Below are 26,224 nucleotides of genomic sequence, written 5' to 3'. Positions count from 1 at the left end.
GTTTGTGCACGGTCTATAGCTTTCGCCGAATTATATAAACTAGACTATCCAGTTACAGAAGCAAATTTCCCTTTTATTGTAAAAGTTATACATAATAATCTAAACGTCCGTACATTGCTTCAATTCGGTACCTTTACCTTTCTGTAATATCTATAATTATTCAACATAATCTCACGATTCTATTAATACCATTTCTATTTGTCAATGACACTAATCTTGATATTTGATCACAAATGTTCGTGTCCTATTACAATGCTACAACGAACATTCAAAAATATTTGTATAAAAATATAAATACATCATGCTATTACACGAACACTGTATTATATTGTTACATATGTGCTATTTGTTTCATTTTTAGGAAGAATATTTTCCAAATAACTTTTTCGATAAATTTAGAAAGTATCAAAGCTGTAAATAATTTAAAAGGAAATGAACACTGTATTATATTGTTACATATGTGCTATTTGTTTCATTTTTAGGAAGAATATTTTCCAAATAACTTTTTCGATAAATTTAGAAAGTATCAAAGCTGTAAATAATTTAAAAGGAAATGAACAATGAATGGATAGAATGAAATTTGTATTACTTTAATATTCAAAGTGTGTGCATCTTTCAATAAAGAAAGAAATTTTTAAGCTTCGTCCTCCTTTATAGAAAAATTTGCTAACAAATAATCTTCGTACTAGTACTATATCAAGTTTATTATCTATCTTTACAAAGAAAAGAAACGAACAGGGAAAAAGACCTGTCCATTATTGTAGCACTTTTGTATCTTCGCGTATAATTTCTCTTGGAAGAGGAAATGTAAAAAGGACGACACTATGTTTCTTTCAAGAAAGCTTTTCATTTTCCTTCGCAAATGTCTCCACTAGGAACAATTTCTAAATTAATTAAAAAACGTAGTGTCTTGTCTAATTTTTATTTGTTGTCAGATATATATGGGAAGACGATAAAAAAGTTGATATGTGCTGTTGTATTTCATAAATGCCATAAAGTGGCATATATGTTATGTATGAAGAAACATTTAATTAACGATCATTTATACAACAAGATTTATATACTTAATAAAGTACTCGTCACCATCGAACGATCGATGAAGCTTTCACTTCGTAAATAAAGCAAAACAGCTTTTTATAAGAATAAGACAGTTATTGCTCTATTGAAGATTATGCCAAAGAATAGACTAAGAAATAACTTCATATAATAAATATACCTTGTTATAGAACAAGATTTCTTCGCTATGAAAGCTAAAATATGTTAAGAGAAAGGTAATTTCTAGCAAATACCTTATAAATTAGCCCTTTACCAGTGAACGTCTTATGGATACAATAATGTTTCAAACAACTATAATTGATTCTTTTAAAAGATAATAAACATATACATATAAAGAAACGGTATGTGAGAAGGATTGTTTGCATTCATGTGAAAATTCAAAATGCAAATACACCGACTATATGAAGGGAGCAATAATTATCCAGTGATGCATAGTTCTGTAGGAGTGATAGTAATTTCAAACTGATGACCGGGTTGCAGAGATCGCGATCCGCCATTATGACCCGTCAAGTCTGTAGCGGAGGAACTCGTGGTATTATGCGTTCGATAGCGACCGACTGTTATCTATCGGGAACGCTGCGCCGAGTGCATTTTTCCAATCCAATTGACTAGTTATGGTTGCGTCATTGAAAGAATGAAATACCGAGCTCTATGTTTTCCTTCGTGATATCATGAAAGATGATAACACTTCCGTTGAAAATTGATTAACTTTCTACATGTAAGTATTATGAATCCTGGTTCTCTTTAGAAACTTTACTCAAAGGGTAGATCTGCATTTTATATTGATATAACTCTTTCTTTTAGCGTTTATTTCATCGATGGATATGCCGATGATTATATAAAGAAACGTTTTAACAGTAATTAGAATCACATATGAAGATCTCGTTAAAAGTAAAAAATAAGATTAATCGTTTAAAAAATGAATATCTGAGATGAATACAGAGACATCACTCCCATTTCCACTTCTCGACAAAAACGGAAAAAATAAATTAATGCTCGTTAATGGAAAAAATGCCATTTATTTTCTTTATTGGAAAAAAAGTTAAATGGAAAAGCTTTTTACATAATTCGGTGGATGTACACCTACTATCCGCCGCTCGAGTGTGATTCAAAGAGATGAGACAACTGACGAGAGAGAAGATGAAAGAAAATTGTGCTAAGCCTCTTTGTGCTTTGTTCTGGTTGCTCTGTGACAACACTGGATCATCCAAAGAATTTTGAAATTCTATAAAGCTAATGTCGCGTCAATTTGCGAACGTTTGAAGCAAAATAAATGATTTGCGACGTAGGAAAGTTTGCGAAAGAAATTGTTTCAGCCTGTTTCACAAATCTTTCTATGGTGAAGATAATGGTGTAGCATTGTTGTAAAAAGTAAACGGACACGAAAGCAAGCTATAAAAATGTGACGATATTAATTTAAATCTCTGCAAAAATTTTTAACTTTTACATAGAAAATGTTACTATTGTTAAGAAAGATAGAATTACTTTCTATTTAAAAAATTATAAAATATTATAAAAATGATAATATAAGAAAATAATGCTTTCTTTTATCTTTTTCTTTATCTTCCGTTTAATCATTTACTTAAGTGATACGACACTGCAGGAATACCATAAAAATAAATCTTCCATGGTGCTTGAAACATTTAACCGGGATTAGATAAGACGGTTTATAGCCATTGAAAAAGTCGTTTCAACAAACTCTGTTTCAAAGTATTATAGCATGTAAATCTATGAATATGTATTTTCTCACGAACGTCTCGCGGGCGTACGCAAAACAGTTTATGGATGCATTTTTTTAAAAGTTATACAATGCCCGATTCTTAATTTTTGTTCGAAGTAAATTTAATAAAACTGAGCAGAATTAATTATGATAAAATGCAAAACAAAGAATAGGAAATTCTGAAAGCAGATTATATTTAAAAATGGACAAACTAACTGAATGATCCTACTGGAATATTCAAGTGTCGAGATACTCTGATAAACGTACTTACATTAGGTATAATAACGGATCCAGGTAAAAATACAAAAGCGATGCAATTCATAAATACATTCTTTTCTCGAACATGAGTGAAAGTTTTATGAAATGCTACTATCGATAAAACAGTGTCCGTATTAATCTTCCAGTAATGATACTAATAAATTTATTCTCACATCGCTTCACAAATTTTGAATTGTAAAATTCTATAGGTCAAAGAACAAAAGTTTCCTTTCTCGGCTATCATCTTGATCAGAATGAATCTCTAAGGTTCGTTTATAGCGGACATCGAAAGTTAATCCGTTGTAATTTTCTCGGAAGTCGACGAATCCGGATTTTAGTAAGTCCAACCAAAACATATTTCTATAGATCGCAAGTTTACAGAGGCGGGTGACTTATTAGCTTGGAAGAGTTCAACTCTCATCTAATTGCTATTCAAAGGATTGTACGAAGGAAGACAACCGAGAACAAAGTTTCACGTTGGGCCACAGGCGATTCCCGAACCGATGGAAAATTATTAAGCCCTAACCGACATTGTTCTTGACGGGTGCGTGCCTGCACCAAGTCCAATAATTAGACTCAACTTCATAGAAAATTCCTCCCTATAAGTTGCTTTTGATTTTCGACAAGTTGCCACGCATCCGCTAAATGAAACAACTCTATAGGAACTTTAATAGCGGTACGAAGACAACGAAATCTGCTTAATCCAAGCAACTATTTTTCAAAATCGGTTATATCGATTTTATAACTGTATCTGATGATAAAAAAAAAAAACGTTCCATTGACCGTAATCGATACAGATCGAAAGATTGAAACAAGGAAAAATATTTCTCGTGATGGGTTTGACACGACAACTCAGACGATCGTACGTTCACGTAATTAATTAAACAGAACTAATTGGAAGTTGTACTTTACTTACACGAACATCCTCGAATAGCCACGGAATTGTTTAACTATTAAACGAGGTTCTCGAGTATTCGAGATCTCGGACGTAGAGTGTGATTTTAAGTAATGGCCCTTCCTGGCTAAAAGCTCGAAACCTCCGAAAGGCCTTTAAACATTAAAGCCAACTTTCGGAATATGCAACGAGATCATCATTCTTCTCTGTTTTGCTTACAACGTGTAAGTTGCATTATATAGTCAGAAAGTCATGAAGTGGTATTAAATTTAACGTAAACTTATATGCCACATAATGGCGAAAAGTAGAGGAATTAGACAAATTTTTATTTCTTTTTTCATATCTTATCGCACACATCTTTAATAAACTCGCGCCTATAAATATATGTATATATATTCTATATACCTAGGGATCATATTTTCAATCGCAAAATGGGCTGCCATAAATCTTTTCCCCTCATAACCTTCCATTTATAACCATTCCTAAAATTCATGCTTCATCTCTTCTGATGAGTTTGAAGCCATATGATATTAGCAATTTCACAATAAACCGCGAAAATTACTTTGTAGAAGTCGGAAACAAATTAAAAACAAAAATAATCGAGGAAGTGAAGGAAGAAAAATCAAAGACACAGTGCATTATTCATAATTAAATCCATTATCAATGACAATTTCAACCGACACCCTAGATCATCCAACACCAATCTGTCAAATTACCTTACGATCCTACCAGTTGAAGAATAATGCTCGAATACGAAAGTTCCACACAGTTTTTTTCTTTCTCTGCGCAAACAAAATCATTGGTCATAGCGAAAAGTACGGATGATACGAAAAACCTTTTCACACGAACGTAGCTGGTATGTCTATGAACACGAACGATAGAAAGAGTAGAGAGATGATAGAGAAGGATGGCTTAATAAGAAGTCGAATGCAAATACGTTCGAGCGTAATTACGATCTACGTGTTTATAAATCTCCTTCGCATGTGATGTGGCTTCTTTTTACACTCTCCCTAGCTGTTTCGAGACCCGCTCGAGCCCTTGTTATCCAGGTCTCGCGCTGTGACGTCAGACCCACTTGGGTTCGTTATAATTAAGCCTAAATTTAGTCAGTGCGACGATAATTGAGCATACAGTTGCGAAGAACATGCCGTGATGAAGAGAAAATGCAGGAAATTATGCGAACGTCTCGTTTTACTGACTCGAATTCATCATAGTGATTTTGTTTGCGTAACACGATCAAATCGTGGATGAATAATTCTAGTGCAGGAAGAATTGCTATGAGTATCTTGAATAATCGAGGTTTCGTTGAGGAAATATCGTAAATGGGAAGAATTGGTATTCGTAACAATATTGGAAAGAAAAAATTGAAGCGAATGCCATAGGGAAAATTAGAAACGCGATACAGAAAAATAGAGCATTCAAGTTGATAGTTATATAATAGAAATAAAATTGATCTTTATCGCCATGTTTAATGATTTGTCATAAAACTAGATCTTGTATTCATCAACTAAATATATTAAAATTGCTTTTTTTAAGATTACGTAAATTGCAATTTTCTAACTTAAAAGGGACTTAAATTTTATCTTTCCTTATATTAAAATATTGATATATTGAAATACTTATTTAAAAATTTTCCTCTTCGAAGAGCTACTTGTTTAGCAATTTTGTTTAAAAGTTGAATTTTAAAGAGCAGACTTTGTCATAAAAAATTTTATGTGCTTTGGCGGTAAAAGAGATGCTCGGTATACCATGAAACGTATTTGCTAACTATAACTGTGTATGATTTCTGTAATATTTTATACCACGATGAAAGAAACGCAAAAATTTGGTAATACGACAAATAATATTTCCCACATCAAATTTCAACGAAATTTATATTGCTTTATACATTTAACAGTTTACTTTTAAGTAAATTAATAAAAAGATGAACTCAAGGTATTATTCTCATTTGAAGGAGGTAATTTTACAAACAAGTTAAAATTAAAAGAAACGTGATGTATATTCCCTCTTTCTCTCTAATGAAACGCACCATAAATATGCTGAGATGAATTGGCTCGCGATTTTTAACGAGCAGCAACATCGTATTATATTAAGAACATACGTTCTACGCTTATTTGCAATTACAAATTTACATACCGAGGTTGGATCTTCTTGTTTTAAACAAAATAAGTATTTCGTATATCTTCTACTTCCTTTAACTTTACTGTCTGAAATTTGTCTATGTCCTCAGTCATTTTAAAGGTATAACTTTGCCTATATTGAAACACAAACAAATGTCACGATTTTATTCGGTATAGTTTTTTCAAACGAATTTAGTAGTAGTTAGTATTCAGTAAACAATCTAGTAAGCTATAACGCAAATACGAGTTCATGCAATCGAACTTTCGACATATAGTTGTTAACAAACATTAACTAACAACACAACGCGTAATCTCAACAAACATGCTTCTATTTACAATAGCAAATCTATACGCCAACGTTGCAATCTATTGTTTCAGGCGAAGGACGCCATGAACGAGCTTGAGGGTATCGATCTCACGGATCCTGATCTACACAAGGCAGCGACGAAGATCCAAGCAAGCTTCCGAGGTCACAAGGTCCGCCAAGAAGTGTTATCGAATCCTGCGCACGATGCGCCCAAAAATTAAGGATGAGATTGGAGTGTTGATTTTTAAACATCAGATCGCCGATAGTATGTCCGATATAAAACTAAGAACGAAGACGGAAAAAAGAGACAAAAAATACAAACATAAAAGAAAAATTAGTCGAACAATCAAAACGTAAACAGTAAATCGGCCTTCGTCTTTGCTTTTTCGTTTGTCGCTGAGTTGGATCCGCTTTATTCTGCGGCACGATTACTCCGAATTGTACGTTCCGCTGTGATTTGTTTAAAACTGAGCTTGTAAGTTCGCATAAATCTTCAAACACGGATAATCCCCGTCAAACAATTTTCCATCCGAATTCGTACTTACGTATTTTTCGCCCTTTTGGAAATATGGTATTCCAAATATATGGATATTATTTATTCTGGTTATACATGATTTTCAATTTCTATATTGAAGATTCATACTTAGATTCGCATTAAGCACACCTGCCTATTTCAGGCTAGTATGCTTCTTGCTTAATATTTTCAAATACATGCTATAATATATATATATAATATATATAATATATATACCATATAATATATATAATTATATATATATATATATGTGTGTGTGTGTGTATTACATGCTATCAACATCCTTGTTATTCACATTTCGTCGAGATGGAATAATAGTTGAAGGAACAAATTGAAAAAAACGGACAAGTCGATAAAAAGACCACGCTACTTATAATACCGAGCATAGCATATAATAACACGTTGAATTGAATCACGGTCAATCATGAATGAAATACACTTATTTTAGTAGAAGAAGACTGTTTGAGCTTTACCCACTGATTGGCCAAAAGAATGAACGAAAAGGAGCTAGACAAAACTAAAGAAACGCAGTGGGAAATTAATTTGTTGGATAGCCGAGCGAAGCCAGCAACCTTTTCATAAATTCGAAGCGCGAATAAAGGAGCATAGCGGATGAGTGCGTTTCTTCGAGCAGATCCAATTACGTGGATCGATTTAATCGCTCGGCCGCGTATTCAATATTTCAGTGCGGAAGTTTTCGTTTAATCAACCGATACGTGAGACTCGTGCGTTCAAGATGAACACGGTGAACGCTCGATAAATTTGCCAGTCCGTTGTTAATGCGAAATTTATTAGCAGCCGAAAAAGCTTGGAAAGGATTATTTGCGATAGCGAGCGCCAATATATGTACGTATGGAAGCTGATTCAAAATTTCGACAATAGATTGCACGGGGCGCGATGCACGCGCTACCGCCGCATTCTCTTCCTCCCTTGTATAATTTTACCGTACGAGAACCACCGTCGAGACTCGACGACTCGGCCATTCGTATCGGACGTTCCTTTTTTATGTTGTACACTGTACACCATGAAGATTCGCAAATGAAAACAGTGAAAGATTACAAACACCGAATAATTAAAATGTCATCCAACCGCATACTCGATACGTGAAATCACGAGTCTGCTCGCCACAGGAGGGTGGAGTCGTGTTGTTCCTTGCAAAAGTGAATTACTTCGAAAAGATGCGGCACGAACATAATAGCAACTGCAATCTTTGATAATCAATCGAAAGTCGACCGTTTCTTTCCCTTTTCGAGTGTATACTCGTAATATCGTTCACATCGATAAATTTAATTTCGCGCTATAGCAAGTCGATTGAATTCGTTGATCATATTGTAACGCTTAATGTAAATCCAACCAGATATAAAGAAATATATGTACATAATGATGTTACGAATATGAAAACAATAGAGAATTATTGGTCGGAAATTATTCCCTGGTAAGGCGCATGCCTGAGCAAACAACATGTTTAATCGATAAACGTGTCGTCCAAATTACATTGCTCTAACTTTAAGGATGTCCGTACCGTTATGTTTAACTGCAAGTTATTTTTCAAACACCAAATGCAAATATTTTTACGTGTTTGGATCGTATATTACGACACACAATTATGGATATATGTACACATACATACATGCAGATGCTTTTGCAACCCCGTAGACGCAATAATTCGACGACAAAGAGGTTACAACGCTCCAGTCGAACTGCCATGTAACGGGAGCGCGTTTCATATCATTCTATTCTCATCTAGTCCTTGGTTTTAATTTTTTCGGATTTGTTTCAATTCGAGCCAATCGATAGAAGAGTAATATATTGTTTTTAGCAGGCCTAAAAACATTACGAAGCTTTTTACAATCGTTACCAGCACACGTGCAAACTTTCTTCAAATTTCCGATGATTGTTGATTTTCGACCTATTTGGTTATTAACGAAAGACATAAAAATCGATATTAAGAAATACAGGGTGATTTGTTCGACAAAGAATCTTTTTTGCTCTTAAAAATGAGAAAATGATGACCCGTTCAAAATGATTAAACAATTGCAGGTGTAGTTGGTCATAATATAACGAAATAGTTAATGTTTTACAAATCCTCTTTAAATACAGAAAAAAGTATTATATCAAGCACGCTGTGCGTTTACTTACATTTGATGTTATCTTTGATGTGTACTAGGTAATTAGTTAGATCAAGAACTTTTTGAACAGAACAGCTTTCGCCTGAATTATATATATATATATAATTATTTATGTTGCCAAAAAAATATGCGTGCAGCGTTGAAATACTATTATTATTATTAGTATGAAGTACATGATAAAAATTTTACAAAATATTCTTTTAAAAATTTAAGCATTTTTCTTTAACTTTTTCATGCTTTATCTAAGGATAATTCAAATATTCTATATTATTTCAATTATTATTGTAATTATTAAATCCAACCAACTACGCTCTCTTTGTTTCACGTTATTAACCACGGGTGAAATAAAGAAAAACCTTTCGTACAACTATCGAGCGGCTTCATTATGCATATACTCACGTTCCTGGAATTATTGCATAATTTATGACGCACTGAGTTGACCGTGATAACATTAAATGTTCAGTAGGAACTGTTATCGTTTTATCAGTTTCATTAACGACCTAACTGTTGACTTTGGTTGTCGTTTATTTCTCCTGTAAATATTTTCGATATGCGTCACCGATTCTTGCCATGCATTGTCACGTATCACAACGCTTCTAACGGATATTGCGCAAAACACGATTGTATTTTCGGAAAATAACTCAATTATGTACGTGTACATGCACAATTAATATTATTAATACTTGGAAACACATGTTACACAAATTTTTGCACTTGTCTCTGATAATCGTAAAAAGTTATTGAGAAATTGTTATATATATAGTAGTAAACAAATTTTAGATGCTACGCCGAAATAAAAAAAATTAAGTACGGTTTAAGAAACGTAGAATTCCGCAAACAGCTCGATTCTATACAGTATTCTCATACTGAAATGCACACTATGAACAAAATGTGAATACTATACGGTTATCATATATATAAAGTTATTGTATTATTAGAAATCTTTTATGTTGAAGGAACGAATCTCTAAAATTTTTCTTCGTAGATGTCAAAGAACTCTTACACTTGTCATTGTATATGTGAAAAATATTTAGCAATTTCTTACAACTTCCACTTCATAATTATATTATTTTCATTTATCTGTTAACCTAATAATCGACAAAAAAGGATTGCAAATTTTAAATCACGTTTTCCAACTTTCTCGCGTGTAATTCAACATTTTCAAATATCGTTCATGCTTTATCGATTCCAATTCTCTTGCATTTTCACGTTACCTCATAGGATACAACTGATCGCTTCTAGAAAGCTGGTGAAAATATTGTTATCGTTGAAAATGTCTATGAAAGTCGGCATATGGTCGATGATTAACCAATCGAACATTCAAATCATCATCCACATACTTGCTTAATTTAGTTCTGTTTGCGAATAACCAAACAGGAAATTTGACATTTAAAATTTGAAAGCCGATTCACACTGTGTCCTATCGAGTCTCGGCAACGACGCTAGAAATCTATATAGAGAACGATCTAATATATTAAATCTATTTATAATATTATATTCCTGTTATAATAATATTTGTATGCTACACCAACTAAGAAGCTCCTGTACGAATATTATTATAATCCACACTGACATTCTATACATATACATATATTAATACTATTAATATATTGTGTTTATATTATATGTTATATGTTTATAATAATATTAATATTGTCGAATATATAAATATTTATGATGTTCGTCAATGACATGATACGGCAATTGCATTTTTATTAATGCCGTCTAGTGGGGATCGGCTTTATATTTTCACAAAGAATTATCATTTGTTTACAGAGAAATTCATTTTTTGATATTTCAACTAAAGAAATAAATATATTATAAATGCTTTTTTAAACCGAGAATGAATAGTGCAAAGTTGAAATTGGGCATTCAACAACGTTGCGTATTCAAACATAAAAATTATATATTTCCAGGAGAGAATTTCTCTTGGAAGCAAATACACGGACAAATGATGGATAACTTTATTTGCCCTAAGCAAAATTCTGGTGTAAGAAAATTTATATTATCGAAGAACGATTAAAAATTTTTTAATATTTTGAAGCTTCTGTAGTTGCAAAGGTATTTCTCGCTGCGTATGGTGCGCGATTATGAGGTCAAGAATTAACGGAGAAGGTTATTGTAATAAATTATAGGCATTTTCTTCGGTATATGACGTTACCACACAGATATAGATTAGTAACGCACAAGATGTTGCGAGAAATTGTATTGTAAGGATGTAATAAACAATTGTAATGTTTAAACGAGCAGTATCATACATGTAATCTGTTTGTTTAAAATAAATACCCATTAAGTGTACAAACAATTCCGACCTGAAGAATTAATAGAAATACACCTTTAAATAAATTAATCGTTTTGGATAGTTTAGTAACTCTTTTCTGTTCTCAGTTGATTATTCATATACTGATAATTTATACATGGAAAATGTGCACGATCGAGAATACAAAATAAATCTTTTCTTAAATAAAAACTAAAATTGAGCGAAGTTGATTGTCATGGTACATATTCCTTGAATTATATACTTTCATAGCGAACGTCAGATGGCACTGTAGTTGCTATAAAGTTTGTTTACTTCGTTCTCGTAGTATTTAGTTCGTAGCAGCTCGTAGTGGTAAGTACAAATTATTCTATTGATATTATTAATATCATACAATGTAGTACTTAAAGTTTTATACTATAATAAATAAAATATTTCTTATTTAGTTTCAGTAAAGTTTAACCACCAATGGGTAGAAGATATTATTGCGAGTATTGTGACAGATCCTTTAAGGATGACCCAGAAGCCAGAAAAAAACATCTTTCGAGTTTACAACATACAAAAAATCGCGCAGATCATTATAATATGTTCAAAGATAAATATCTAATAATACTTTATCAATAAAATATTTGAAACATATGAAATTAAGTACAACTTGCTAATCATAACCTTAAAGTTGTTACACATTCGTTACGATTGTAAAAATATTTGTATTTATTATTCTCTATAGATCCAGAAGCTATATTAAAAGAAGAAAGTGCAAAGATACCATGCAAATGGTATTTAAGTGGTGGTGATTGCGCATTTGGCCTTGGTTGCAGATATTCCCACTATACTCCTCCTATGATATGGGAACTTCAACGACTCGGTAACGATCATAATAATTCAAAGCAAATTTAAAAAGAATACTATATCACATACTATATAACCATTATTTATTATTTATAGTTGCTATGAAACATCAAGCAAAACTGAATGTGATGCTTGAAAATGGTTGGCCAAATAATGATGATATAATCAAAGAATATTTTGAGAATGCTACAAGTACAAGCAATGCAGATGATTTTATTTATCCTGTTTGGTCTAGACCATTGGAATTACAGAATTGTTCCATGTTGCCACCATCATTATGGCCTATCACACCAGAAAGCTTGGCAAATACTAAAACTTTCAAGGAATGGAGTTAAAAACATAAGAAGTATAGGATTCTTTCTTAAATTGAATTAAATTAATTCGTAGTAATTTGACTGCAATCACAACTTGATACATGTAAATGATTCAAAATGTACTTTCCTTTTCAAAGGATCGAATATATCGTAAATAAATTGATATAAATACAAAATACCGGAAATTTCTGAAAGGTCCTTAATTCAGAACTAGTAAAATAATACTTAAAAAATGGAAAAGTTAAATAGTATATAGTAATTTTTCGACATTTTCCGATTAAACAGATGCACCATCTTACGAGGCAAGGATGAATCAGACTCGGTGCTGCTTGATGTTTGCCGGTAACCTCCGTGACTACCATCTGTCCTCCATCATCCCCTCCGCCAATCACCAAGCAGAAAGGCGAGCACACAATGAACCTTGGTACACCGTCACGCAGTAACGAAGCACCCGTTGCTACGATAGTTTGGCATTTAAGTGTCGTGTTCGGCGCGCCGTCGTGTCGTTTCGATTTAAAAACGAATTCAGTGTATGTTCGTAGCCGAGGACTGTGTTGCGATTATGAGATTGACTCGATCACGTAACTCGTGTGAATTTACGCTGGTGTACCAATCAGAAAGTGTTTGAAACTTCTCAGTGCATCGGCACGGCGGGACGCCGGCCCTCGATTAACCGACTGGATTTTCGATCGTCGCTTCGGATCAACTGGATCGCACCGGTGAGTCTTCACCAATATCTCCTCTGCTCATTGTGCATGTTTTATCTGTAATCAAATGACATGATTCTTATTTCATAAAAGATACATATGTATAATAGGATTAAACTTGAACGAAACACGTGATTTGGTTAACAGAGACAACATTCATAGCTATAAGAGATCGTAACTTTTTACGACCATAAATAGAGGTAGATATAGTTCGAAGGAAGTGTTTAGGTATACGGAAAATATTACAGAGTGATAATTTTCAAACATTAATGATATGCAAGAAAAATGCTTGTTGTTAGATTTGCGAGCGCATAAAATTATAAACAGTCCTATATATAGTATGGTTTTTAACAACGCGTGACTTTAATTTGACAAGTATGAAACGTCATTTGAATTCATGCGATCTCTTTCTTCACGTACCTTACCTCAGTTACCGAATTTAAATACAATAGATTGTCTTCGATTAGTTTGCGCAACCGGAACAATGTTATTGCTTCCAACAATATACTATCATTTTGCTAATTTTTCTTTATTTTCTATAGCGTGAAATTTTATAAGCTTTAAATTATATTATTTAATTAAAGAATCGTTTCGCTTTGCATAAAAAGAGGCACTGAATTAGTGTTCCAACATGAATCGTGTAAATTTATGTATGCAATATATACGTTCTATATTATGCGTTGATAACTAAGGAAGCCATTTAACCAGTAAATTACATTTTATAATCTTAGTTATAATTATAAATTACTATACTATTACGGTTATAAAAAATTAGCTGAATTGAAAAAGTGTCGCCATTATAGTAATTGGTTAAGAGATAATATTTATTTCACGATCACCACAGTACTATATTTTCTGGTTCGAGATTCGATACTCGTGCGCTGTTATAGCAACGGAAATCGGTTCGTACTTATGTATGATGATACCCTTTGATAATGTATGCATTATCATGGATACGATAACATACTGATTGTGAGTATCAAATTGATTTTACCCAAGCATTATTCCTGTTAATATAGTCATAAAATGACTCTTACAATTTCTGCACCATATTATTACACTTTTCAAGCATTACATGCAAATTTTGCTTCTCATAAACATATGAAAGAATAGATATATTCCAATGAATTTTCAGAATCTTAATTTACAAATAAGAAAGAAATTACAGCACCTAATAATAGCTAATAATCTGTATAGTGTGTAATAGCAATAATTAAACATTAATGATAAATAACGCGATTACAAAATCTGAATGAACTTGAATGATATAGAGAAAGTGATTGGAAGATGGTCGGCACGGATTCACAGATATTACATCACTGATATCGTTTCCGCCATAACGTCCATGGAGTCTGGTAGTGTGACGATCGAGTGGCAACGACCTGCTCCTGCCCGCCATAGACAAGAAAGAGTGGAGCTACGTGTAGTCGCATCACGATTCTTGCCGGAGGTCATGACCTTGTCGATATGGGAATAATGGTGCGTTTGGGATCGTCCCCGTGCCCGTGCCCGTGCCCGTGCCCGTGAGTCAGTTTCCCGATCGATTTCAGGCATGCATCAGCGTCCATTGTCGCGTTCCGTGCACACCACAATGGACTTGTCTATTTTCGAGCAGCTGCGCGGCCCTCTTTCGAACAATGCAGCCCAGAGTAAGCAACATGCATGCGTGGATCCGATCACTTTTCGATCATACTTTTCGTAAAATGGTGACCTACCGCTGGACATCCTACACTACGCTCACTATCCTGATCGATATTTTTAGTTTATATAATCTGCTTTTAAACATATTATATATTATTATATATATTATATTATATTACATATATATTATTGTATTTAATGCGGAGGTTTTATCAAACTACGTCTCGAATCGTCGAATCAGTGTGTTCATAATGTATATATCTACATATATGTAGTATGTCTTCATGGAGGATTTTGAGAGAACTAAAGATCTTATGTAGGTTAAATTCCTACTTCATGATACTGATATGAAACGAAGAAGGTATTATGCCCCTTGGCATTTGTTGACATGACTTGTCATTAAATTGTATTATGTTAAATAAAAATTAAGGCTATATTTGTTGTAAATGCTTATTAGTAATAGTAAAAACGAATTAACTACACTGAATGTGAATTAATTAGTCCAGAGCACGTGTGACTTTTTAATGAAATTTTTAAATCAGAAGGAATAAAATTAAATATCAAATACTTTATGTAAGAAAACCCTTTACCTTTTAAAATTACTTTCTTCTATGATATTAATTATTGGATTACCTCACGTACCAGTAATATTCAGAAATTGTGCAATATTTAAATGACAATTCTATCAAAATCAATCAGATCATACAAGACTAATCGTATCTATTAGACGTAAAAAACTATCTTAGATCAAAGCTGATTTCTCGCATGACATCCACGTTAAAACTAATTCCCCTTCGACGCGCATTGGAATGCACGTATCTAATCGACGATTAATCTTCGCAAGGACAATACGTACAACCAATCTTTACAATCTGCCGATAACACGCGATCAAACGATCATTTTCATTTTCATTCTCCTTCTCCGGCAGTAGCGAGGAGTTTCGAAGTTCGCAGATTTAATTCGACGCGAAGCATTTCGTTCGGCCACGTCTAGGAGCACATGAGCTGCTAAAAACGAGCCACTCGGCAATTTAACGTCATTTATTTCTATTGCCTTTATGCGGGCCTATTACGTCATACGATTTCTCTCTGTCCTTTACCGCGTGGCAAGTTGTACCCGGTCGCATGTATCACGATCGTTTCGCAATTCTTCCACGAGAGTCAATCATCGGATAATTTTCCAAATTGCCAAACATTGTTATCGATGAACACCATGGTTGATCGTTTTGCACTCGTGTTGAACCAGGCAACACGTCATTGTTTTGTCCGATCCGATATAAGCCGACGTAAATTTATCGCAGTTGATAAACACCGATATTCATAGAAATATTTTTTCTTGGTAACTCATTGTGTTTCTTCGAGCAGAATTCATAATTACACATACATCTACAGTATAAAACAAGATAAAACAAAATACGAGGAAGGATATTGGAGTATTATAAATTGCACAGATAGAAGACCTATGCCACACTGATAGGATTTAAATAGTTCCTATTTTGTATTTACCACCGTTATATAATGCATTACCATACAAATTATCATAGCATGTCATATCATGTATACATTTATCATAGCTAACTACTTAATATAATTTACTACATGTTACAGATTTGAATGTTTTTTAACATATAAAAAATTAATACAGAATTAAGACCTAGACTTTAATAAAGCATCTTAAAAATAAATTTTTATAAATAATGCGAAACTTGCGACAGTGAATAAAGATTCAGTAATAGATTTTTCAAGTTTTGTAACAAAGTTTTCATTGAAATGATTTTAGCAATCGTATATTTTCTATTGTCACTTGTTCATTTTAAGCACGCACGGACACATGTTCTTACATGACAAACGGTTAGCTGTAAAATTAACTAACAATAACATAGATACTATGTTCTGTGAAATTTTTTGGAAAATTTCAGACTCTCACAGAGGTCATTTTCTCATTTAAAAATTATTTTGTCATATTATTCGTATGTCTTTCTTTTTTCAAATTCAAACAACATAAGATACTAGCTACTATTTTTAAAGATAAGAGTGCTACTTCCACAGATTTATATTGGTCAAAAGAATAAAAAAGCGAAAGTCTAGTAAAAGGAAAACAATAATAGATGGTACTAGTAAAAAGTGAAATTATATTTTTCCGCGCAGACATTTCAAAAATTCTAACCGGTTCTTTGGTAGAAGTGATCTGAGAAAGATACATATGTATGTACTATGCGTGCTCTGAAAGAGCTAATAAAATTCCCACACAGTTCTCCAGTTCTTTCTTTCGTGTTTAAATGGACAATCGTGGAGGTTCACAGCTTCCGTCATTTATAAATAATAGCATTAAATAGTAGCAATCTCAAAGGTTTCGTAAGTTTCAATATTTTTACTTTTATATTTTTTAAATGTGTTTTCTAAACAGTTCTAAAAAATTGTTCTCTTTTATAAATGTGCAGTATATTTCAGTTTTAGTGGGAATATTCATTTTTCACTGAATAAGTTTCTTAAATTTATTCGCATAAAGAAATAAAATAAAAATACTTAATACCAGTTATTAGAATCATTTATCGTTTCAATTAATCAAATAGCCCCCATATATCGTAACTTATCCGAGTTGAAAGTAACGTTCAATGATTGATACGGTCACTGAGGATTCAATATGATTCTGCATTCTGAACACGTGTTTGCCTCTTTAAATAGCGTTTTGTGCAAGGGTCAGTCTGTTCAATTCAAGATTCGTTCTTTATGTGCTGCTAAAAAACGATTACTTTGTCTGCAGAGTTTTTTAAATTCTTTAATAATTCCGAGACGGAGGTTTCGGCGCGCGTTGTGTGAATTAAAATCGATAAGGTCAGGCACAAAGCGCTCGTCATGATATCGAGGAGCGTATGAATGGTCAACAATAATTGACAACTTGCATTTTGTGTTACTGTGTTGTACTTACTCGATTACATTATTTGCTCTTTCTTTCTTTCTTACCGTGTCTTGTAAAATATTTGAGAAGAAAATTTTTTTTCATTCTAAAACAATAAAAATTTCAAATTGTCAAAAGAGTTGAGAGACAAACCAGTATCCAGTCAGTTGGAAAATCTTCTTTCATAACTTTTGTCATAATCTTCGGTTTGTAGTAAGCTTGGGTCAATGTGACGCACCCGCGTTTTTTCTCCCCGCACACGAGATCTGGCTGTGGTAAAATCTGTCAATAACCGTTAGCGTGCGGTTTCAGCTATTTACCAAACAGGTTTGAATACGAGACGCACACCCTCGTTCCTGGAGTCGAATATGCGCGTACGTATACATATTTATGCAGAAGGACCAACAATGTGGTCGATTCGCGTGATCTATAGATATGGGGAAAAATTCGTACGCGATTTAATGAGCCATCGTTTTACTATACTGTGATAATGCCGATAATAGTTGCGTGAACTCTATGCAAAGCCAATAATTGCAACGTGCAAACGACATGGATGAGTTCGTTACCCATGACATGCATGTACAATAAAAGGTCGACATGGTACCCATATAACAATATGGCTAATTATATATTTTTTCTGCAATTTCCTTTGATGTTTTGTAAAATATTCTGTTCCCTGTATTGTTTTTGATATTATATTTTGATAAATCAAAATAGATATGTTTTGTTATTAATACATATTGCATATAGCCTGTTTATGTTGCATTTGGACAGATATGACTCGGTATTATGAAGCAAAAGCTTGGATAAGACTTATTCATGATACAGAAACATTTCACGTTTGTTTATTGCCACGATTCAATGGAGATTCTCTTTGGTAAACTAATCCTTTCGGTCGGTAGTGATTTACATTTTCCTTATTTCCGTTCAAGATCCGAGTGTTTTGTGAAATGTACTTATTACTCACAATACTATGATATAAATAATATGTTCCTGATAAGATCTACAATAATTTGATCGATGCTGAAAGCGGGCGATATTTGAAGGTGGAAAATTAGAAGGAGATGTAAACTAGATGGGTTCGATCGTTTTATTATTATTCCATTTTATATTCGATATTACCTTGAAAACAAAATGGTTGTCATAAACAATTGCTCCTATTCTATGTATAAAATCGATTACTCGCCATTGGACTCGTGTAACGTCTAGCTGACCGAAATTGAAAACCACACGTTCATGGAAATCGCGCAACATTCGCCGAAGACAATAAACAACATACACTTTTGTACCGCTATACTTATGACGTAAGCGTAAACGTACACCTTCGGTATGCCGTGAATTTCCGAGGAAAATCTTACCCGCGAGACCGTTACTTTAAAACGGTAACGTAGGATGTATCGTGTATCTGAAAGCGGATATAAATGGATTAACTGACTCATACTGAGTCATCGCACTGATTTTCGGGGAATTTACGAGCCACTGTATGCCGGAGAAAATAGGTCTAATGGGGATTCGTTCACGACACACTTCCGGTACACCAAGAAACGAATACGTATATTTCATAGCTTCATATCGGCATCGAAGCTGTACCTGCTCTTAATGATCGTGACTAGCTATACAGGGTTTCCTTCTAGATCGTGATCATGTTTTAGGAAATGATTTTTGTTAAGGTATGCATCCAAGATCTTTCATTTCTATGTAAAGGATTACGCATTCGGTAACAAATTTTAATTAACGCTATAACGACGGATACACTACGTATCATTCTAATTTTACAAAAAGAACACGTTAGATTCATTCGATATGTTTGTTTAAAGTTAACTTTCGGACCCTTTATAACGAATTCTTTCAATTTTTTATAAACAAAAAACGATTTTGCCGAATGAGAAAGTGTCGGTAGGGAATTTCATACTCCACATTTTAATTGACTAGCAGGTCACAGCTTAAACAAGACAGCTTGAATAACCTTTGATCAACACTACGTAATAAAACAAGTTCCACACACGTGTTACGAATAGTTAGGTAATCTAAATTAAATAATCAATTTCCAGACTTTATAAACATCACCTAGTTCTTTACTTACCTAATATTTACTTTCCTTTCGCGCAAAACTGCTCAAAATAGAATTTTCTCTATGCCAACTCAATGTTCATTTTGCCATGTTTTATCTATCAATATTCGTTGTCAATCTTCCCGACCTTCAAAGATCAATATCCACGCAAAAAGTTTGCTGCAGATATTACAATTCGATCTTCGATCGATCGCCAGTCGCTACGATTTCTTTAATCTACTCAGATACGTTTTTATTTTATATCAGATTATTCGTTCCCACCACTTTTTCTTTCATTTTCATTCTGTTTCGATTAAACTTAACATTTTTATATGCAATATCATGTTTGCATGTTGTCAATTATTTTATTATAAAATGGAATCAATGTGAACCACAAAATCAACGTTGAATTCAAGTGACGCTTTCTTCTCGACTCGAAAAAAAATGCAACTAATACGCTTGCTTGGTCACCTTTTTCCTTGATATGGAAGATTATGCAAAATCTCGATAGTCTGGGCAAACGCATCCCGTATGAAATCCATATGGGCAAAGAGAGAGAATATAAATCGTAACGAGTACCTTTCATGCCTGAACGACCATAATGTACTAAATGATACGCTCGGGAGGTCTTTATGCTCAAGGTCGCTTTTACCGGCATTATTCGCCTTTTATGAAACGACATGAAAAAGAACTAGCTGCGGTGTGTGTAACAGGTTCCCTGTAATACACCGGCGCTCCTCGCGATGCGATGCATCGTATTGTAAGACTGCTCTCCGTTGCAGTCTTTTATACCTCGATTCAACGGGGTATCCAACGGCGTACCACGTTGCTTTATGGTGGAAACGAAAATTAAGTGGTTGAAACGCGGCTGCGATCTTTGATGCTAATTACTTTGTGCGCTGAGCAAAGATCCCTTGGGATTGAAGTTTCTTGTCCTGCTGAGAATGCGTAATACGTGCTTTTATTTCCTTTGTGGAAGATAACTTGGGTGGTTCAAAACTAATTATATGTTCCAGAGAATCAAGATTTTTGTTTATTCGCACAAAGATTTGCTGATACGTATATTGACCACGATAAAAAGTGATATAACCATTTCGGCCTTTTTAAATATTCAGATTAATTACATTTACAAGGATTAACGCTGGTTTCTGAATTCATTCTTCAATACATCAATTACGCTATTCTAATCATTTTCTTTTAAAATATATTTCTAGTCACGTAAAACGATTTTTCTCAAGACTTTAGTCGTTCATCGGCGGACTGTGGTTTTCGAAAGGTAGTGGCAGCAATTCACTAAAGGGTCCTGTGACACCTGGTCCTTACCTGACTGCATTCCCAGAAGACCTCCAAACGTTTTCTCAAGGCTATTCGACTTCCTACTTCCAGAATGTTACACAACTTTGAATTATTCATTTCAGAGCCTCTGGTAAACGATAACACTTTCATTGTCCATCCTGTCACCTGGACATAGAATAATTTGGCTTCGATTAGCATAAATCGGTCATAATATACTTATTACACTGTACAAGTAGCTCTTTACCACGTTTTATCTGGTGTGTTTGCATTATACTTCGGGAGGCGTCGAACGATTCTAACGTTATCAACGCATAAAATGAATATCTTACAAAGCTTTTCTTTTTTTAGCTTTACAATGGAAAAATTATAACACGTTATTATAGAATGTTTAAAACCTCTCGTCAATGATACAAAAGTCGAAAAGTCGAAGTTTATCGATTTATCAGGTTGTAACATCTGAAGCGTCTGATACTACACACGCGCGCGCGCGCGCGCGCGCGCGTGTGTGTGTGTGTGTGTGTGTGTGTGTGTGTATAGTATCAAGAAGCATATCAGTTGTGCCTGTAGCGTAGCGTTAAAATAGTATTGAAAGTTTTCCGGTATTCTCTTTCTCTTTCTCCTTCTCCTTAATTGTAATTTAGACATTCCAAACTGTTTAAGCACATTAGAAAGTGTCTGATTCACGCAGAGATAATTCTTATTACCTGTACTTCCATCAATCAATGATTCTGCTTCCGGCTCTATGAGTAGTTATCGAAACTTTTACTTATTTCAAGGACGCTCATACTTGCCAGGTAACAGTCCTTCCTTAGGTTCTGCTCTTTTTATCCATCGACTATACTCACCTAAACTGGTTTGTTTTTACCATCAAATGCTTGTTTCGTTTCGTTCCGTTCTTTTTCTACTTGAATTTTCAACAAAAATAGCCGTTCTCTACGCAGAAGAATTCCAAGTTGCATCCGTTGTCGTTGCTTTATGCGTTACATACACAATTTTCAATTACAATCTTATGTCTCGTTACAGATTATTATTGTATCGCCTACATGGGTGAAGTGTTATTAATACTAAAATGTCTATAGAAACTCTATCATTGTCTAAAGGTATTATGAAATTAAAAAATTAGAATTTTCATTAAATTCAATTCAATTTTACAACTCTCCCCTTACAGAACTACATATAGTAAATTAATTTTTTAAGTACAGGACGAGATAATCTAGCCTAATCGTCGTTCACGATCTTTGGCGCAGTTTTTCCATGGTAAAAAAAGACGTAAAGCATAGATTCAATTTTATTACTCCAATTCGGGATACCGCTCGAATTCCGGGTAAGTTAAGGTAGGCCATGATTCGCATTGAATCGTAAGGACAAGATTCCCCGGCACTACTTTCTTCTTCTTATTCCAGAACTCGCAGTGCCGGATCTCTTCCTACCTCTTTTTTTGCAATACCGCGACGACGATGACGACGACCTATCACTCTCACCGTCTCAATACGAGATCCAGTTTCGCTGCTTGATCTCGTCTCGAGGAATATCAAGACGCCATTTACGGAAGGCGATACGCGTGCATTCAAATCTCTGGGATGGTGACGAATTCTCCATACGTGTTATTTTATTCGAGCGAAAATCCCAAGCGACCCCGCAACTTGGATTTCCATTTATCTATCATTCTGATCGTTTTGTTTTTCTTTTTTCAAATTTTGCTTTCGAGCGAACAGATTTTAAATGCAACGATATGTTTGGATATTACCGTGAACAAAAGGCTACATTGTGTATATGTACTTTGTCCTCATTGTGAACAAAAATAGGTAGTTTTGTATAACAAAGAGAGGAAAATTAGGATGATAACGGCTATTACTGAAATAATAAGGATGAATGGTCGTTACGCTCTACGAAGTAACTTAAATGAGATTAATTAACGTTAAAATTCGTTGGTATCATCATGTATAATATTGAATATTGAACCATAAACTCGATTGAATTTGTTATCACAATATTAGTTTTATGTCATGTCTAAGTCACGAAGCTAGAGTTCACAAGAAAGTTTAACAGAAAATTAGTATTAGATATTTAAAATAAATAGTTAAACCGAACCGTCAAACGAAATTTACGAAATGTTCGCTAGATATAAATCGCGATATATTTCGTGAATAAAAGATACTAAGATAGTAGAACCTAGAACTTGTTTTGAAAGCGACAACTTTATCACGACACGAAGTTGAAAGCGCATTGTGTGATTCACCACACATGGTGTATTGTTCTAGTCGCGTGGTTTTCAATTTTAGTAGCACTGTGATAAAGTAGAAATATTCAAATCAATCGTGCTAGTTTCAACAGAGAGTCAGTGATAAACGTCGGTTATTAATCGCTATTTCCAAGAAAATTGCGTTTCGTATAGATGGATAATATTAAACCATTATTACGTAGAATTTTGATACAAAATGCCGTAATTTTAAATAATTTTAATTTTCTGATAATACAATACACTTTGTCAAATATTTGTTTAGATGAATTTTCTAATTACTTTGTAATAACCTTCATTTAAATTATATTAATCGCCATAATTATGTAGGAAATAATCTTCATAATACAAATTATTATATAGTTGTGACAAAGACATTATTCGCTGAATAATGTTTACATAACCAGAAATTATGATTTAAATTTCTACAAATATTCAATAGGAAATTATCTCAGGCTATTTAATAGGAACAAAAGAACGGTCAAAGCAATGGTATGCACATACGTCTCATATCAAGTATTATTTCTAGCGACTCATAAAGCTCACAATGAAAGTATCAGACTTATTGAAGCAAATATTTAATATTAGAGAGCATACAATAATTGGAGCACTATTATTGTTCATCTCATAGCAGTCTTCGTTGTGAATGTTCATAGATAAATTTCATAAGCTTCGGGATAGTATTTAAAAATATAGCTGTGCTCTTCGATATGTATCGCTATTCGCACATTATAATTGAATTTAAGCGATTGATCAGATTATATTAGCGATAGATGTTGTCAGAAATTTTTAAATGAAAAATTTATGAATGGATAAAAATCGTGATAGTGTATTTACGACGCTAATATAAACCGGAAATTTTTACCTTTTATTATCGCGTATATGTTCGTATTAATGGAATTATCAGAGTTAAATATACATTCTTCCAAAGAATTTACTTAACCCTATTACGTATGTATATTGTTAGGTACTTAAGCTTGATTACAACAATAAAGAAGGAAACATTTATAAAGTACTTCAAACTTTAAATAGATTCTATTAACTGTTATTTTATAATTATTTAACACAAGTAAGTGTAGTCGTAAATATAATCGTAAATGTAGTCATAAATGTAGTTTCTTTCTAATGTAATCGTGACATATTATTTTTAGAAGATTATAGAAAGAGTAATGCATACATGGTTGAATAATTCAAAAAAGCATGTTTATACAACGTATTTTTCTTGAATTTTTACAATCTTGAGATACCTTTTCGTTCTAAAATACTTTTCTTAGATTTTCATTTTACGGTTACGACGCGTTTAAGAACACGAGAAATAAGATGAAATCGCCAAAGACAAAACACGTAGATACGCGCTAACTTTGCTCCCTGCACATTTAATTCCTATCATCGGCTTGGTTGGCAACGTCAATTTGCAGAGCGCTTGTCGACGTGCAAACAGAGAGAGACCTACTCGCTTTTATCATATCTTGTTTCCATGCGACAATAAATTTGCACCTCGTGCTAAAATCACGCAGCTATCTCCGCTTTTCATCCTCAAAGAGAATATTAAACGCGTTCAGCCTCAGGTTCTTATTGTAACGTCAACGCAAGCTTTCAAATATTTTCTCGTGTTCGGAAAAACGCGAGAGAAATGACGCATCAAGTTGTTCGATATTTTTCTAACCAACAATGTGTCTACGTTAACGTATTTCTATTAAATCAAATTTCAACGCATACAAATATATTTTATATATTAACATTGAAAAGAATCGTACCCCAAATAAAAATGTCGAGTCTAATTTAACATATAACTGCAAAGAATTAATATATTGCATACATAACGCGTAAATAATGATATAACTTAACATAGCTGTACTTCTCTTAAATATATATGCTTCACGTTCATATATATTTAGTAGAGCGAGAATGAGTATAATATAAACTTTAATTTACAGTACATTTCATTTAAAATGCGAGTAACAGACAATATGATTAGAAAGTAACGAGGAGAAATTACTATAGCAAGAATAAACTCTAATTTGTTGCTTTCTATCTCATTGAAGAACAATTCGCGTTCTTTCGACACTATTAGGTGCGTAATAAACCACCCCGATTACTAAGCAAATATGTTAACTTATTAGTTGTCCAAGGAATGATATTATTGGTCATGTTCAAAAAAGATCTGGGCAGTAACCATTCATCGTTCTATTACACGAAATTCGTACGACTGAGGAATTGAGGTATCCCAAGGAACTCAGTCATAAGGAACGTCGACTGTGAATTATTCATGCGACAGAACAGCAGTCGACAGGCTTTCCAAGTGAAAATCCGAAGGTGTGAGTCATCGATGCATTCCGAATTTCCCAGTCGTGTTTTAGAGGAATTCCAAAGCCGTGTCATATAAAGGTGAGGGTGCGGATATATGACAGTGCGTTTATTTAGATACATAGAACAGTTCCAGAACATCTTAGAAGAGAAAGTGCAATGACCTAAACTGAGAGATGATCTCACATGCTGCAGGGATGACCACCGCGAGAGCAAGTGTATATAGTTTCATTGGTGAACCACGTAACAATTCGCGGAAATGAAGCCACTAAAGTTTGGTGGTAATATATTACGGCAGTTATTACGTTGGCGAACTCTTGTTGCTTCTGTTGTACTTCGTGTGGTTAAGTAAAAGATTACATTTACCGTAGATTAATAGGAATTTCAAAGTAATACTCACAGTGAACAGCTAGCTTCTTTTAGCGATGCGTCATTGATGATACAATCAGAAAAGGAATAACAAATTACTGAAAATATTTCTACTATATCTCGCAATTCTTTTTTTTTTTTTTTATTAAATCATATATTTTGAGTAAAATTGGGATGTTATTGGCATGCGGATTTATGGTAGTACACTCTTATGTCAGTTTTACGTAAAACGGCAACGTCAGATAAAGTCGAAAAGCAAGTTTGAGCAAGTCG

The 26,224-nt window shown here is 33.6% G+C and overlaps 3 protein-coding genes and 1 long non-coding RNA gene across 5 annotated transcripts in view; 3 read left to right on the top strand and 1 right to left on the bottom strand.

Annotated features, from left to right (window-relative positions):
• LOC132908344 (HIRA-interacting protein 3) overlaps window positions 1-11,387 on the top strand; it is an 86,252-nt gene extending 74,865 nt beyond the window's left edge. Inside the window, exon 4 of the mRNA XM_060962288.1 lies at window positions 6,428-11,387. Within this exon, the coding sequence (XP_060818271.1) occupies window positions 6,428-6,577 (150 nt within the window). The 3' untranslated portion in view covers window positions 6,578-11,387. The remainder of the gene's footprint in view (window positions 1-6,427) is intronic.
• A 166-nt stretch (window positions 11,388-11,553) lies between these two features.
• Window positions 11,554-12,621, top strand: LOC132908348 (zinc finger matrin-type protein 5). 2 transcript variants are annotated; one of them, XM_060962292.1, is made up of 4 exons: window positions 11,554-11,635; window positions 11,735-11,874; window positions 12,010-12,145; window positions 12,226-12,621. In XM_060962292.1, the coding sequence occupies exons 2-4, from the start codon at window positions 11,746-11,748 to the stop codon at window positions 12,462-12,464; spliced, it is 504 nt and encodes a 167-aa protein (XP_060818275.1). In that variant the 5' UTR covers window positions 11,554-11,635; window positions 11,735-11,745; the 3' UTR covers window positions 12,465-12,621. The 2 variants fall into 2 exon arrangements, with proteins under 2 accessions (XP_060818275.1, XP_060818276.1); XM_060962293.1 differs by lacking the exon at window positions 11,554-11,635 and having other exon boundaries at window positions 11,724-11,874.
• Window positions 12,622-12,728: 107 nt separating this feature from the next.
• LOC132908353 (uncharacterized) lies at window positions 12,729-15,352 on the bottom strand. Its single transcript, XR_009658355.1, has 2 exons — window positions 14,466-15,352; window positions 12,729-13,207 (listed from the first exon to the last, which is right to left on the bottom strand). It is a non-coding gene; the product is annotated as an uncharacterized LOC132908353 (long non-coding RNA).
• The window catches only part of LOC132908325 (pleckstrin homology-like domain family B member 1), a 58,977-nt gene continuing 45,640 nt past the window's right edge, over window positions 12,888-26,224 (top strand). Inside the window, exon 1 of the mRNA XM_060962250.1 lies at window positions 12,888-13,162. The gene's annotated coding sequence lies outside the window, so the exon portion shown is untranslated. The remainder of the gene's footprint in view (window positions 13,163-26,224) is intronic.

This window comes from Bombus pascuorum, chromosome 6 (genome assembly GCF_905332965.1).
Source record: "Bombus pascuorum chromosome 6, iyBomPasc1.1, whole genome shotgun sequence".
NCBI lineage: Eukaryota > Metazoa > Arthropoda > Insecta > Hymenoptera > Apidae > Bombus > Bombus pascuorum.
Note: the sequence above shows the minus strand (reverse complement) of the source record. Positions and strands in the feature narration are given on the sequence as shown.

Bases quoted from the DNA above. Each gene is read 5' to 3' on its own strand.
- LOC132908348 (XM_060962292.1), top strand. From the start codon at position 11,746: ATGGGTAGAAGATATTATTGCGAGTATTGTGACAGATCCTTTAAGGAT. The intron at 11,875-12,009 runs AAATATCTAATA...TTCTCTATAGAT, and splicing joins ATTATAATATGTTCAAAGAT to CCAGAAGCTATATTAAAAGA. The intron at 12,146-12,225 runs GTAACGATCATA...TATTATTTATAG, and splicing joins ATGGGAACTTCAACGACTCG to TTGCTATGAAACATCAAGCA.